The sequence below is a fragment of the Trematosphaeria pertusa genome (genome assembly GCF_010094035.1).
Source record: "Trematosphaeria pertusa strain CBS 122368 unplaced genomic scaffold BU26scaffold_7, whole genome shotgun sequence".
Lineage (NCBI taxonomy): Eukaryota > Fungi > Ascomycota > Dothideomycetes > Pleosporales > Trematosphaeriaceae > Trematosphaeria > Trematosphaeria pertusa.
In genome coordinates, this window is record NW_022987218.1 from 994,600 (window position 1) to 1,009,549 (window position 14,950).

At 54.2% G+C, this 14,950-nt stretch overlaps 6 protein-coding genes across 6 annotated transcripts; 4 read left to right on the forward strand and 2 right to left on the reverse strand.

Moving 5' to 3' along the window:
• Positions 1 to 296: 296 nt before the first annotated feature.
• On the forward strand, positions 297 to 2,036 carry BU26DRAFT_531005 (pisatin demethylase; the record flags this gene model as incomplete). Its single annotated transcript, XM_033830994.1, has 4 exons — positions 297 to 602; positions 655 to 1,017; positions 1,074 to 1,877; positions 1,932 to 2,036. 4 exons carry the CDS (start codon positions 297 to 299, stop codon positions 2,034 to 2,036), a joined length of 1,578 nt encoding a protein of 525 aa, XP_033684011.1.
• Positions 2,037 to 2,481: 445 nt separating this feature from the next.
• Positions 2,482 to 3,787, forward strand: BU26DRAFT_456824 (uncharacterized protein). The gene is made up of 2 exons (XM_033824928.1): positions 2,482 to 2,699; positions 2,751 to 3,787. The coding sequence occupies exons 1-2, from the start codon at positions 2,639 to 2,641 to the stop codon at positions 3,470 to 3,472; spliced, it is 783 nt and encodes a 260-aa protein (XP_033684012.1). The 5' UTR covers positions 2,482 to 2,638; the 3' UTR covers positions 3,473 to 3,787.
• Positions 3,788 to 6,229: 2,442 nt separating this feature from the next.
• BU26DRAFT_519175 (uncharacterized protein) lies at positions 6,230 to 8,974 on the reverse strand. Its single transcript, XM_033828989.1, has one exon. It carries the CDS (start codon positions 8,553 to 8,555, stop codon positions 6,483 to 6,485), a length of 2,073 nt encoding a protein of 690 aa, XP_033684013.1. The 5' UTR covers positions 8,556 to 8,974; the 3' UTR covers positions 6,230 to 6,482.
• A 285-nt stretch (positions 8,975 to 9,259) lies between these two features.
• Positions 9,260 to 9,829, forward strand: BU26DRAFT_519177 (glutaredoxin). Its single transcript, XM_033828990.1, has one exon. The coding sequence runs from the start codon at positions 9,353 to 9,355 to the stop codon at positions 9,659 to 9,661; it is 309 nt and encodes a 102-aa protein (XP_033684014.1). The 5' UTR covers positions 9,260 to 9,352; the 3' UTR covers positions 9,662 to 9,829.
• A 101-nt stretch (positions 9,830 to 9,930) lies between these two features.
• BU26DRAFT_310179 (protein phosphatase PP2A regulatory subunit A) lies at positions 9,931 to 12,756 on the reverse strand. Its single transcript, XM_033821905.1, has 9 exons — positions 12,579 to 12,756; positions 12,220 to 12,496; positions 12,013 to 12,164; positions 11,473 to 11,964; positions 11,310 to 11,424; positions 11,115 to 11,259; positions 10,965 to 11,065; positions 10,580 to 10,917; positions 9,931 to 10,532 (listed from the first exon to the last, which is right to left on the reverse strand). The coding sequence occupies exons 2-9, from the start codon at positions 12,383 to 12,385 to the stop codon at positions 10,200 to 10,202; spliced, it is 1,842 nt and encodes a 613-aa protein (XP_033684015.1). The 5' UTR covers positions 12,386 to 12,496; positions 12,579 to 12,756; the 3' UTR covers positions 9,931 to 10,199.
• A 291-nt stretch (positions 12,757 to 13,047) lies between these two features.
• BU26DRAFT_531013 (amino acid transporter) lies at positions 13,048 to 14,769 on the forward strand (the record flags this gene model as incomplete). The annotated part of the gene is made up of 3 exons (XM_033830995.1): positions 13,048 to 13,860; positions 13,941 to 14,341; positions 14,457 to 14,769. 3 exons carry the CDS (start codon positions 13,048 to 13,050, stop codon positions 14,767 to 14,769), a joined length of 1,527 nt encoding a protein of 508 aa, XP_033684016.1.
• Between the last annotated feature and the right edge of the window lie 181 nt (positions 14,770 to 14,950).

The window sequence follows — 14,950 nt, forward strand, 5'->3', positions numbered from 1 at the left end:
AGGCCGGGGAGAAGCCAGCAGGCCATCCCTTCCAGAGGGGACCTTTATCTCCGCTGACACAGGCTGGCGTCTCTCTGTTAGCTACCTCAACTGCCGACTCGCATCATAGCTCGTTTTGCGCAATCCAGCCATGCCGAATCCCGCCCCTTCGACGAGCACGTTAGAGCTCACGGCAATCAAGCCCTGCGGCGCGGCTGCTGCATCCTATATACAGCGCCGACCAGCCCTAGATATGAAAAGCTGAGGTGTCCCTTCCTTAATATCTAACGACTTCAACACCCAAGATATTAGGCACAATGCTTCTCAACGAAGTACTTCCGCTGCTCGTCCAGTACTGGCCGCTGGTCCTTGCCTCCCTCGTCGTCGCCTTCTTCCTAAACAATAAATTCTGGAAGGGATTGAACAAATACCCGGGACATTGGGCGGCCGGGTACACAAACTGGTGGAGATTCTGGGATGTGCGGGGGAGACACCATGAGTGGACTGTGATCAGGCTGCACAGGGAGCATGGCGATATCGTGCGGTTGGGGCCAAACGTTCTGTCGTTTGCGGACCCGAGAGCTATCAAGACCATTTATGGCTTGAATAAGGGCATGACGAAGGCACGTCCTCCGCAAGTGCTTTGGACCTTCTCGTACTAACTTTCCTCTCCAGTCCGACTTCTACCCCGTCCAAAATGCCGTAGCGAAAGGCCAACGCCTCCAATCCCTCTTCTCCACGACCGACGAAGACTACCACGCGAAATACCGCCGCTGCGTCAACAATGCCTTCGCCATGAGCTCGCTCGTCAACTACGAACCGCTAGTCAGCTCCACACTCGGCGTCTTCCTCGATAAGACGCAGGAGCTGTTCGCGCATACAGGCAATACTTGCAACTTCAGCCAGTGGCTGCAGTACTTCGCTTTTGATGTCATTGGCGATTTGACTTGGAGCAAGCGCCTGGGATTCGTCGAGGAGAACAGGGATGTGGACGGTATCATTGCTTTCCTGCAGAAGTTTCTCAGTTACGCAGGGCCGGTAAGTTGCAGCGGGGCGAACCTAGGCGGGCTTACCTATACTGACCCGTCATACAGATTGGCCAGATGCCTATCCTCGATCTAATCCTCGAGAAGAACCCAATCCGGATGTATGCGCAGCGCATTGGTCTGAACAGTACCGTCTTTCCCGTGACACTGTTTGCACAGACACGTTCCAACGAGCGCGCTGGTGAAATTCAGAAGATTAAGACATACGGCCTTCCCGATGACCTGCCGAATTCTCGTGGAGTCGACCTTCTCTCCAAATTTGCCCAAGCCGGCCACGATCATCCGGAGTTCATGGATGATACACGCATCCTGACGGCGTGTACGTCGATGGTGTTTGCGGGTTCTGAGACCACTGCAATTTCCCTGTCTAGCGTCTTCTACTTCCTCCTCAAGCACCCGCAGGTATATGCCAAGCTGATGGCAGAGCTGGACGAAGCCGTTACAAATGGTACGATTGAGTCTCGGGAAGATAAGACTGTGTCCTGGGCGGAGTCTCAGAAGCTTCCGTACCTGGACGCGGTTGTCCAGGAGTCTTTCCGTATGCATCCCGCAGCCGGCCTCATTCTGGAGCGCATCGTTCCGCCACAGGGAATGAACATCCTTGGAGAGTTTATCCCTGGAGGCACCATTGTCGGATGCAATCCCTGGGTTTTGCACCGTCGTCCTGAAGTTTTCGGTGTGGATGTGGATGCCTTCAGGCCGGAACGTTGGCTCGAGGCGAGCCCCGAGAAGCGAAAGGAGATGAACGGGACCATGTTCCAGTTTGGTGCCGGTGCACGAACTTGTATTGGGAAGAACATTAGTCTCTTGGAGGTCTACAAGCTAGTGCCGAGCTTCTTGAGACGATTCGAGGTAAGTGACCGAACTCCAATACACGTAGCTGCAAGTTGGGTTAACGAACTACAGATTGAGCTCGAGCACCCCGAAGCAGAATGGGAAACGCACAATGCGTGGTTCATTCGTCAAGCAAACTTCAACACTAAGTTTAGGCCCAGGGAAGTATCTCCATGACTGAACAGTACGAATTGGGGGTTAGAACGATGATATGAATGTGCATGTATCTATGTTTTGGCTAGCGTATATCAAGATTGTTAATACACAAGCCTTTGATGTGAGACGCGATGACTTCAACCCGACCAGCTCCGGAGAGACGCAACCTCTTTTTATGCTAGTATCGGCACCCGAAGTCCTAGTTCGCTCGCAAACTCCTGCCTTGTCTATATCATCCTTCAGACGCCCACTGCTATCCTTGAATATCCCGGCTCCTATATACTGCTCCGCCGAGAAAATTAGGATACACGCCGCAGACGCCTCATCCGAGCATGGGAATGTGCGTCATTGGGATCCTAAATTTCACTAACCAATCAGAAACGTCGTATTACCCCACCTTACTGTCTCAAGTAAGTACAACCGACCCTCGCGTGCTTCGCATATCTTCAGTACCTGGAATTGACGATGAAGAGGTACATCACGTGTGGAGGAGTCATCGATAGGTTTAGGCGAGCTAGGGAGGTGTATAAAAGCTTGTGAGGCTTGATTGAACCTCCGGTACTAATCAACCCCACCGGATCAGAGAACCTTGATTGCAATCCGATAAGAGCAAGGAATCAACAATGGCATCACCAGAGTATCCCAAAACAGCCGTCAACAAGCTGGGTCGGCTACCCAAACGAGGTGTGACAATCCCTTTCCTTTCAGGAATGCGAGCTCACTGAACACACGAAGGGGCCTACGACTACTCCACCATACACACAATCATCAACACCTGCCCCGTCCTGCACGTCTCCTTCAACGACCCCTCGCATCCCTTCCCCGTCGTACTCCCCATGCTAGGCTGCACGGGCAACTTCGCCGCCCCAAACGCAGACCCCAACACCTCGGAGCAGGATATCTATATTCACGGCTACGTTTCCGGGCGGATTTTCAAGAGCGGGAAGGAGGCTGAGGGGGAAGGCTTACCGATCACGGTCGCTGCTTCACACATCGATGGCCTGGTACTAGCTCTGGCTCCGTTTCATAATTCGTGCAACTACCGCTCCGCTATCGCGTATGGGTATGCGTCGCTCGTCACGGACCCGGAGGAGCGGAACTATGCTATGACGCTCATAACGAACAACTTGCTCCCGTCGCGCTGGGAGAAGTCGCGCAACCCGCCGACGGCCGCAGAGCTCAACTCGACGTCTATTCTGAGGGTTAAGGTCGCGTCGGCGAGCGCGAAGGTGAGGGCCGGTGGTCCGCATGATGATCGAGCGGATTTGAAGGACGAGGCGCTGAGAGGGGGCATCTGGACTGGTGTGGTGCCGGTGTGGCTGCAGTGGGGAGAGCCGATCCCTGGGGCGGATAATGGGTATAAGGAGGGTGAGTGCGAGGAGTATATTGAGAGGTGGAGGGTTGGGGAGAACCAGAAGAATAGAATTCATGCGTACAAAGCTATTGAGGAGGAGTGATGAGATTTGGTTGGCGAGAAGAGGAACGGCAGTGCGTTGATCATAAGGGGGAACATCGCACCCAGGAGCGTATCAGGAGCTTTTTCATCATGCAGTCTACTGACGGAGCCATACTTTTCTTCAGTTTGTTGCTTTAATTGGGTTATGTCTGCATTTTCTTCTTGGTAATTTTTCCTATACCAGGTCATACGTCATCACATCCCGATTGAATACGCATTCGCGAATGATTCTATAGCCCAGGCTAGAATACCGCATATGTTAGAATACGATAACTGCCCCGGAGGAAATTCCGTCTGACCAAAAAGTGTCAGAAACACAGTCCATTTTATTGTATTAGATCTCTAAAACGAAGTACTCAGGAACATATGGAGTGTGGCGGACGAAGTCAGAAGGACCAGTTCCCGACAGAGCTCATGGAGTAGACTCGAATCCTGCTCCGAACATCGAAATATACGGCCACCTCTCCTCTTCATAGGTACCTCCAGACAGCATGGAGACTTCCACATCTCTTCGCCGAACCCCGGGCCAAAGTACCAGAAGTGCGATCCATATCGCCTTCTGTCAAATTCGCACGTCTCTCTTCTCCGCTCGTTAAAGCTACCAGCGAAGGAATATATGTTGGCCAAACGAATCATGTGCGGGAAACCACACGCGCCCCCCCCCGAGGACCCCCTGCCCCCAAGCCATGTCTTCCCCGTCGGCATTCGAACCGCGACCTCAGATCCAACTTACTTAGTTACAATGTCCTGCACTCTTGCTCTAGAATCACGCATACGACAATGTAATGGCTCTATTTCTAGGTTTCCCGAAATCCAATTCCCTTTGGTCGTTAACGATGGGCGTGTCCCCATCTTGAAAGCTTCTACAATATGATGTGCCCCTTCCTCCTAAACACTCTCTTCGCCCGTCATTCCTTCCTTGCGGACGTCCAGACCTTTGACTGGAAGAATTGCCCCAGGACTTCCATGTGCTGCGCGATTTTTCTTCAGAACAGGTCCGATCCACCTGACGCCTTCTCTTGTTCTGCCGTCCCAAAAGTTCACACTGTTTCGAACCATGAGAAGGGCCGAAAGTGACAGAGGACACTAGTCATGCGCCTTCTTCCACCCCAAAAAGACTCAAATGCCTTCTCAAATGCCTCTTTGTATGTGGACCACAATTTCCCTGAAGAACGAAGCGCAGCGGCTCCCATTTCTCCGCCCAAAAATAGTCTGCTGGGCCGTCGACGGACGTCCTTCCAAATTGCCCTCCATCTACTTCATGGAGTTTACTGTGGAGAAACGAAAGGCGCTCATACTTCTGGGATATATGCTCACCTGCTCTCTTAGTAAAACACAAAAGGGCAAGCAACATAAAAGCACAAGACAATGTCTTTTCCATCTCTCCTCTTTGCCCATCCTAAAGTCGTGTCAACCGTCTACCCGCCGTTTGAACCGGAGACTCCGAACCGCGATCGAAAAGATCCTTGGTGGCTTTTCCACATGTTCGGAATCTAGGTCGCGCGAAAATATATCTGTGTATGAGTACATGTGGCTGCTCTGCTTTCGCTCCAAATATAGATGATCCAAAGACGTTTCGGGCATCCGAAGCGCATACAAAATGACGATATGAGTTCCCCTCGTGCCGCCCGGTAAGGTTGAGCCAACTCAATTTACGTCCTCAGCAACAAAAACGTCTTCTCTAAGGAAATATGGAGATCTGAGTCTTATGGTTCCTCTTCACTCGTCTCCAAAGTCAACACAGTAGGGACAAATAGCTTGGACGTACAAATACGTCGGACAGCTCATCTTCCGCAATGCGAACGGGAGCGTGTCCTGAGCGTCCAAAATCATTCGGTACAAGCTGTCATGTGGAGTCTTCCCTTCAAAACCCTCTTCCTGAACACTTTATGGTTGCCTTCTCTCTTCAAAACCAAAAAAAAAACGCTAATCTCCCCGTTCATGCCTGGGAGACCCCAAATACGCTCCCGAAAGCGACGATGACTCTCGTGCTCTCCGCCAGTGCTTGAACACCACATTCAGCATAGCATCTGAACATGTCCTGGGCATTAAAAGCGATCGCCCACCTATCTCATGCGGTGTCCGCTCCCGAAACTGGGCTTCCACTGAACTATGTGTTCTCTCTTCTCCTGAATACATCCAGCCCGAACGGGAACATTTTGGAGATAAAAATGGGGATGGCACCCTTGAACGAGTGCTCCATCTCTCCTGCCGGCTAAAAGCGAAGGCACCCAGTGATCATACTCTAGGAACCAAAATCACAGACGCCAGACAACATGCGTCGTCCTCGTCCAAAAACGTCAAAGCATTTTCTTGGAGACCCTAAAATCGGCGACAAATCCTGCTTTCTCTTCTTCTACTTCCCCTCAGCTAAAACACTGCTCACCATCATTGTATATTTCCGGACTCCAAAAAGGTGGAAGAACTGGTACATATGCCGCGTTCTTCTCTCAAAAAAGGGAGTCCAAACAGCTCATGCGGCTCGTCTTCCAATGCAACCCGTAGGCTTTAAGGCCTCGCTGCCTGGCCTTGCGCGAAAAGCAATCTCCGCTAAAAGACGAAACCTATGAGTCCGATGCTTGGGATTGGAGGAACTAAAAAGAGAAAGTCACAACATCGATGGTGGAGAGAACGAGTATTGGGGTTTGGCATGGGGAACAGGCGTGCAGGACGTCGGCGCAGCGGCAGCGAAAGGGAGGTTGATGACGATGAATAACATTTGCAAGACGCGATATGTACCCCTGAGAAGCGGAGCAGTGGTGGATTGCGCGGGCTCCTGAGTGGCAATGCGTGGTATTAGTATTAGCTACTTGATCTATGGACCGCTCTTAGTGGGTTGAGCTGAACAAAAGAGAATAAGATGCCCTGGGTGTGTCTGGTCTGGTACTCATACATCCCGCTAATGCAATCCGAGTTCGAAAAGACAGAATTCCTTCTTAGCCCAATACTCCGCGCCATGCAACCTGGTGGCGACAGCCTCCATTGCACTACTCGGAGATCCGCTTTGCGTCTCATAGCCTCACCCTCCCCTCATCCGGCCGCCCCCCAAACAATCCCAAGAAGCTCCCTCCTCTCTCCGCCCCGCTAGCTCCACCACCCGCATCCCTTCTACTCCCCCTCTCCCTCCGTGTTCTCCCCGAGCCATCATCTCCACCCAGCCACTTCGGCCTTGAGAAACTGAAATCCGTCGTCTCAAACGTGTTCCGTACCCTCTGCCCAAAATTCTCAAAGAAATTTCCCGTATCCTCATCATCTTCGACTGGCGCTCTTCTTCTCTCCGGTATCGTTCGTCTCGTGTTGCTTGCTTCGCCGTTTACCCGCCTGGAAGTGGAGGGAGGGGTGTCTCTGTACGGCTCGTTGGGTGCGGATGTGGGACCGCGATGCGCAAGGCCTAGTGCGTTCCCATTTGCGCCGTGGATTTCGCGGTCGATGAGTGCGCGGCCTTCGCGCCAGCCGCCTATTCCGGCGAGCTCGTCCACTTCGTCATCTTCATCCTCTAGTAGGTCTCCGAATCCACAGACATTCCGCACTCTCTTGTACAGCCCAAATGCCGTCGCCAGCACTGGGACGATGATCAACACAGGGAAGTAATCGGAGAACCCGTGTCCCAGCGGTGTGAGCACAATATACTGCCCCAGCAACCGATAAAAACTCGTCTCCCTTACAAGCGTCGGCGGCATAAATGTGACGAAGTTGTAGGCCAGCGGGACGGTAAGTTTGGCCAATTGCAGACTATACCAGGTAGCCGACTCTTGATAAGTGTTCCGCCGGACGAGGGCGCGATTACCCCAGATCTTGACCTCGGTGAGTGAGAAAAAAGTGCATGTGCACATATAGCACAGCCAAGCTGCCGCGATGACTTGTCCGCCAAAGCCTATCTGTCCGCGGGAGGAGGGCGGATGGTGGATTACGGTGAGGCCGATGAGGGAGAGCTTCGGGTCGAGCGACCGGATGCATTCGGACCATACTATGGACAGCGAAGCGAGGGACGTGACTACCCATGCGACGTAGGATAGCGCTGGGATAATGTGCACGTGTAGGTGATATCGCATGTACGGCGTGAGAAGCGTAATCCGGTCAAAGAAGCCACCACTAAAGGTCTGGAACTGCGAATTCGTGAACTCCAGCCTCTGACTCGCTTTCGAATCGAGAATCGCCTGCGTCTTGACCGCTTTCTGCACCAACCTGTCCCACTCATTCTCAAAGCGCAGCTTTGCATGCCGCGCTCTCTTCAACCTTCTCGTCAGGTCCGCTAGATACCTCTCCGTAATGACGGGGGGAACCGTTGTGGCGGTCGTCCTCCCTACAACGCTGGCCCTATTCTCGGGCAAACTGCACTTCTCCGCTAACTCATCAATCCACTCTTGAAAGTCTCTCGCGGTGCCGTTCTTCCGCTGCTTAAGCTGTACGACCTGCCATTCGTACTGATCCAGCTTCTCCAGCGCCTCGGTTAACTTATCGTGAACCTTCGGTGCCTGTGCTTGCAACCTCTTTAACCGTCCGCTAATACTCGCATAGCGATATATGCTCCTCGGGAACGAAACGAGGCCGTGTCCCATCAAGTATATCGCCAGGACAAGCGTATACGCATACGCCAGCGCCATGATCAACGCCTTCAAACTCGGGAAGTTGAATCCATTGTACCAGAAAAAGTACACCAGCCCTGCAACAGAACTCCCCAGAATGATAGCATAGTAACGCCCGTTACTCCTCAGCGAGTACAAGAATCTCGCTTTCGGCTCGCGATATCCCGAGTCGCAGTATTCTCCCAGCAGCGGTAGGATCGCCCACGTCAGCGCGAACGTGAGCCAGTACATGACGCGCCATGACTTGTATACGACCTTGACGGTGAGCCATATCCCGCGATTCCCATCGGTGTCTGTTCCAGCGGAGGAGGCAAGGTCGATAGGCACCATGAGCACGATGCTCGCAGGCAGCGCGATGGCGAGGAAGACGGGGACGATGACATAGGCGGGCGTTGTGCGGAGCGGGAGGTAGTAGCGCAGGAGGAGCAGGACGAGGGCGCATATGGTGAGTAGGGAGAGGGCGAAGAAGGCGGTCGAGCCGGCGGGAGACGATGTCATCGCGGCGGTAGGTTGCGTGCAGGGGCGCGCATATATGTTGGTTTACTGAGCGCTGGAACCGGCGGGCTGTGGTGTGTGGAGTCGGTGCCTGGCGTCTTCTGAGGCGACGTTGCGACCAGATGCTGACTTTAATGGAAAGTCACGGAACGCTTCAATCACACGCGGCCGGAAGAAGGCGCGTTCCGTCCCTATGCTGCCCTCATCTTTCCTTTCAGTCCTTTCTTCTTGTCAACACTCTGCAGTATACGGAGGTGCCGCAATCGTTTCCGCAAGCCGTCTCGTTCGCTGTTGTCGTGATGTCGTGACCAAATCCTATAATCCCTATGGACCCTGAGGCGCATCCACGGCACGGCATACGTTCGTCATCCGTCTCGGCGTCCACTAATCACCGAGCTAATTCCGCCCCTCACCCAATCCGGTTAGTCGAATCTGAGACTATGCCGCTGAGCGATTGCATCATCCGCATCTTGCCTTCTTCTCTATCAGTGCTGCGGGGGGCGCAGTCCGCTTGTTACTAATCCACTGCGATTCCAAATCTCCATTACCACCTTCGGCTCCTCATCTGTTGATACCAAATACCTTTCTGCCTTCAGGCAAACGACAAACCACATAGGTAAGCTCTCCCCCCCAGTATATAGTGCGCCCATCTTCGCCTCTCTCCGCTCTTCTCACATCAACACTCCCAAAAAGCAATTCAAACCTACTGATAACCGCTCCACTAGAGCGCAACGTCACCAACCGCCAAACTGTCCTTCCTACGCCGCTTCTTCCAGACGCGCTCCCCCAGCCCCACCACCATGGCAGCCACCAAGACAAAGGTCGAATCCATCATCGACGAGAACCCCGTCGCCGTCTTCAGCAAATCCTACTGCCCGTACTGTCAACAGGCCAAACAGCTGCTCTCCCAGAGCGGCGCAAAGTTCTACGCCATCGAGCTCGACCAAGTCGACGACGGCTCCGAAATCCAGTCCACCCTCGCCGACATCACGGGCCAGCGCACCGTGCCCAACATATTCATCGGCAAGAAGCACATTGGTGGTAACTCGGATCTGCAGGCGAAGAGGCGTGATTTGGAGACGCTGCTCAAGGACGCTGGTGCTGTTTGACCACCCGGCTCTCAACCTCGGCTCTAGCTTTGGGTGCCCATCGAAGGATAGATTCGCGGAGGAAGAAGTGAATGGATAGACATTTAGCTGCTACAAATACTAGACATGCGCGTTCGACTACCATCTGTGCTTTGCAGGCAACTAGTGACAGCGACAGCAGATACAATCGGATAAGGTCTGATCGTGGCGCCAAAAATGCATTCCGAAGAGTAACTCGTGAGAGATCTAAACAGGGGGTAGTCTTGAGTTTTCCACCTCTGCTGCTCTGCTCTGCCCTGTCTTGCGGTCCTACCTCGTACACCCATCAGCATCATCTCGCTAACCAGGAATGAGACATTGCTGTAAGACGCGGCCAAGGAAAGAAGGGACCAATATGTTCCATGAGTTGCCCTACTCCCGTATAGAGGGCGCGCTGCAATGCTCAAACCTTCAACCAAGCCTAGGCTCCGCCTCCGCTCTAAAGCCCTGATCATTAACTGTATCTGAATGCTTATCGTAACCTCATCCCATGCACAACATCCCCCTCCCTGCCACTCCTTTAGGTTTGCATGGCGTCTGTATAACTCTGCGCTGCCGTCGTTGCGAAATACCTGACGTCCACATCGTCGTCCTGCTGCAACTTCTCCAGGTTCGGAAGGATGCTCTTGGCGATGAGGTCCTGCCCCTTTTGGCAGCCTTGCCCAGGCGTGCCTGCCTTCTGCAGCGCCAAGACAGTGCCCTGCTCCGGCAACTGCTTGAGGGTATCGATTAGGACAGCGTACGACTTGGCAACGTTGAAGCGGATGTTGGGGATGTCGTCGTTAACGAGTCTGTCCATCATGGGGAGGATTGAGGCCTCGATCACATCAAGGCTGAGGGCGGGCGCAAGAGTCTCCATATTATTAGCAGGTTGCAGATCATGGAATCCGTCGAACTTACCGAAACAGCAAAGCAGGTGGTCATTCGGTAGAGGTAGTTGGGGTGCTGGCCCATGGCCATGACCTTGGGGACGATAGCCTCATTAGCCCACTCCACGCCAAATACCTCGGTGAGCTTCTTGAGGTTCTGTGTTGAGGCCTCGCGGATAGAGAAGACGGTGTCTCCCAGCCAGCTCATGCAGAGGCTGCTCAGCTTCTCGTCGAAGAACTTCACGCCGAGCTGGGAGGCAAGCAGAGGAACGTATTCAATGATAGCCAATCGCACGCGCCATTGCTTATCCTCGGCGAGCTGGACGATGGCGGGAAGGAGGGACTGAGAAAGGAGTTCAATGCCAATTACTGTGCGTCATTAGTAAGCACCCTTCGTCATAGAGAACGCAGCGTACCGTTATTGACGAGCTCAAGCTTTGAAATGATGTTCAGCCGGACATCGGGGAACTCGTCCTTGAGCATCTGCAGGAACATAGGAAGAAGATGTGAGATGGTTCTAGACCGTGTTAGAGCAGGCACGTGGTCACGCGCATATGGCTACATACTCGTCTTTTCCGAGAATCGGGGCCAGCCCGCTAATCTGGGTGCCAAGAGCAGCACGAACATGCTGCGACTGATCGGAGACAAGCTCCTCGATGCTCGGCATGACCTCGTGGAGGAGCGTCTCCCGTTCCAGCAGGGCGCAAAAGCCTAGGGCATAGTTAGTGATATGCCAAGACGCTCGTGAAAACGCTGCGTACCAGGAATCTGCCCCGCGATAGCACTCCGTACCTCCGCCTCCGTGTCTTTGAGGAGCTTGACGAAAGCAGGCACCAAGTCTCGGTTGACAACCTCTTCGTCGACGGCTTTCGCGATCTAGACTAGATTAGCCTAGGCCCTGTTTCAGCGGCAACCTCAACCAACCTTCTCGAATCGGTCTGCCACCATGTAGCGCACTCTCCAGCTCTTGTCTTCAAATAAGCTTCGCAGAGCTGTGAGTAACACGCCATGGCTCGACTGCTGCTCCTTTGGCACTGCCTCTGCAATCGCAATGAGAATATCTACCGTCAGAAGCCTGACGCTGTCCTGGTCATCCGCCGCAAGGTGCTGGAAGAGGGGGATCATCTCCTCAATCACAATCGCTGGGGGCATGCATTTGATGAACTTTGCCAAGTTGTTCGCTGCCTGTCTCCGGACCATTGGGGTATCGTCGTGCACAAGCTGGCCATAGTGCTGTCTGAGGGTTTCTTGCGACGGCGGCGTGGCTCGGGTGTAAGGGACGCAGTAGAGGCCGGTCGCGGAAATTTTTGAGGTAAACCAGTCGGCCTTTGATAGGCGCATGACGAGCGGGATGAAGAACTCCTCAATCTGTTGCTGTGAGAGCTCCTCGCAAATTTTGTTCAGCGATTCGACAGCCTGGGTTCATCAGCAGAGTCCCACGCAGTCGCGGCCTTGGGCGCAAACCTTCTCTCGAACAAGCGGCTCTTCTATCGCCGCGAGGTTCTCCAGAGGTGAGAGCAACACATGCCCGTATTCGGGACCGCCGACATACTCGACGAACTTGCCCAATTCCTCGCTCAATGCAGTGAGCACCTCATCTTCGTCCTCGACAGACTCTGTAGTCCTAATTAGCCTGCCGATTCTGTATCTCCGTGACTTCTTGGAGCCTACCGTCTAGGAAGGGTATGAGCTCGTCCCGCGTCCGCTCGGCGCCCAATGCCAGTGCTATTGTGTTCAGGCGGTGGATCGCGTTCAATCGCAGCAGTACATCGTCGTGCTTTAGCTCATCGATGAGAACGGCGATCGGGTAGAGCTCGTCGTTTTGATTTGCCTCCATGTTGCACGGATGTGGTGGGTCACGAATGGGCGGGTTTCGAGGCTAGGGAGTGGCCTCGGCGGAGCTCAAGGGCGGGCGTCAGGTAGCAATACAGGGAGGCAAGTTCGCGTGCTACGGCCCTCAGAGAGATGTTAGCTGCGCGGCGCGGCGCGGCGGGGAGAGCTGGGACGCAGCGTTGGCAATGTTGACGTACCTGGTGTAGGCGAGGAGTGGAAGGCGGCAGAATCAGGGTTACGGGGTCGGGGCAGCTTGCGGGGGTGGTGGCAGGTGAGGTATAGGGGGATCAGCCTTGCGCCCCGGAATGGTGCAGTGGGTGGGCGGCGGGTCGTGGTTCGGGGCTTGTTTTGTGGTGTAGTTCCTGGACGTGGTGGGCTGCTGCGAGTTAACGACGCCAGGGCCAAGCAAAATGATTTGAGCCACCCTGCCCCGCCACTGCAATCTCAGTCGCAGCGCCCTGTGCGTGACCGTCTTTTCACTTTCGCATCCGCCTTCCGCCCTCGCATCTCACCCTGAGGGCATCCCGGGAGAATTTGCCTGTACATCTGGAGCTGCCATTCGTGGGTGCGGGAGGCTACGCGCCAGACGCTCGTGCAAAGTAGGATACCAGGATCAATTGAGAGAAAGAGGGCCCAAGGAGCATGAGCAGCACGGAAGACGCCGCGATGCAGGACGGTGAAGAGCAAGGAAACACGAAGCCTATGCGTGGCGAGAGCGAGCCGCTCCTAGGGCGACGAGCATCATCTGTGTCCCGCGCAAGCCAACTGCTGCCGAAACAGCTCACCACCCGCCATGCATTCGCTGTCCTTGTCACCCTTCAAATTGGATCCGGCATCTTCGCATCACCGGCGCAGGTTGACCATAATGTTCCCTCTCCTGGTGCCGCCCTCCTGGTATGGGTCCTCGGAGGGCTGTTGTCGTGGGCGGGAGCCGCATCTTTCGCCGAGCTGGGCACTGCCCTTCCACTCAATGGAGGCATGCAGGAGTATCTCAGGCACGTCTATGGAGATACCATGGCCTTCCTCATGGCCTGGATCTACATCATGGCCGCTAAGCCGTCGGCAATGGCTATCCAAAGCATCGTTATCGCCGAATCGTTTGCCTCCATCGCTTCTCGCCCGTTGTCAGAATGGCTGCTGAAGCTCATCGCTGTCGTGGCTTTTGTGGCCATGGTCATTCTCAATTCCATCAGCACCAGGACCACCTTACGGCTTAGCGAGTCGTTTACAGGCATCAAGATACTCACGGTCGTTCTGATTGTCGTGGGCGGCCTGACGGCTGTCATCGTCCATTTTGTCGACCCCGACTCCCATCTTTCAGGAGGGACGGACTGGTACACGAAGAACTGGTTTGGTACCCGAGCGCCCGCTCCAGAAGGGGACCCGGTCGACTGGACATCGATCAGCGGATGGGAGCGCTATGGTCATTACTCCGCGGCCATCTACGGGGGATTATGGGCTTACGACGGATGGGATAATGTAAGTTGCGTGCTACAACTGGACGTTTTTGAGCCCTCCCTTTCTTCCGAGTCATTGGCTGAGCCGGCTCTGATGTGCAGGCAAACGTCGTTGCGAGCGAGATCCGCGACCCCGGACGAGCCCTACCGCGAGCCATCAAGGTCGCCATGATCGTTGTACTGTGCTCTTACGAGCTGGTGAATGTTGCCTATTACATCCTACTCCCATGGGATACAATGAGCTCCAGCGATGCCGTGGCGGTTGTCGCGGTAACGACGGTCTTTGGGCGCTGGGCTGGCATAATCATTTCGATCCTCGTCGCTCTCGCATGCGCAGGTTCGATCACAAGTAATGTCTTCACGGTTGGGAGACTTGCTGTTGCCGCTTCTCAGCGCCACTACCTTCCGGCTTTCTTCAGCAAACGTGGTCTACCTAAGCTCCTAAAGCGTTCCCCAGCTCAAACACCGATTCCTGAGCCGGATTCATCGGACGATGCACCTTTGTCGCGGACAGTATCTGCCGTGGAGGTGGATACGAGTGTGGACTCGAATTTCGATGCTCCTATGCATGTACTCCTATGTACCCGCTCTTGGGCCTACTGCTAACGGCGCTTCTAGCTACGCGAACATTTTAGTCCTCATCGTTACACTCGTCTACATCCTCACAGGCAGTTTCCGAGCCCTCGTAACGTTTGTTGGTATGGCCATGTGGGTTTTCTACGTAAGTACTGTCGCTGGACTGCTCATCCTTCGTCGACGGGAGCCGCAGCTGCACAGGCCATACAAACCTATCATCGTCCTTCCGGTAACATTCGTTGTGGTCGGCGTTCTCGTCATCGTACGCTCCGCCATTTTCGCGCCCATACAAAGCGGCGTGCTTGCAGGACTCTTAGTCGTCGGCGCTCTGATCAGCCAATTTCGTCATAGGTGAGCAGCATACTAGAGCGTATGGTTGAGTCATTGTATCCATTATCCATTATGCTTTATCCCCTATCTCAGCATACCACCACTATACGGTTGATCCAACTCCCCACCTTTTTTCATCTTCCTCCACCGTTTGCAGTGTGCCTTTCGAACTCATATCCGAGTACACCTCCGGGGCCTTGGGCGGC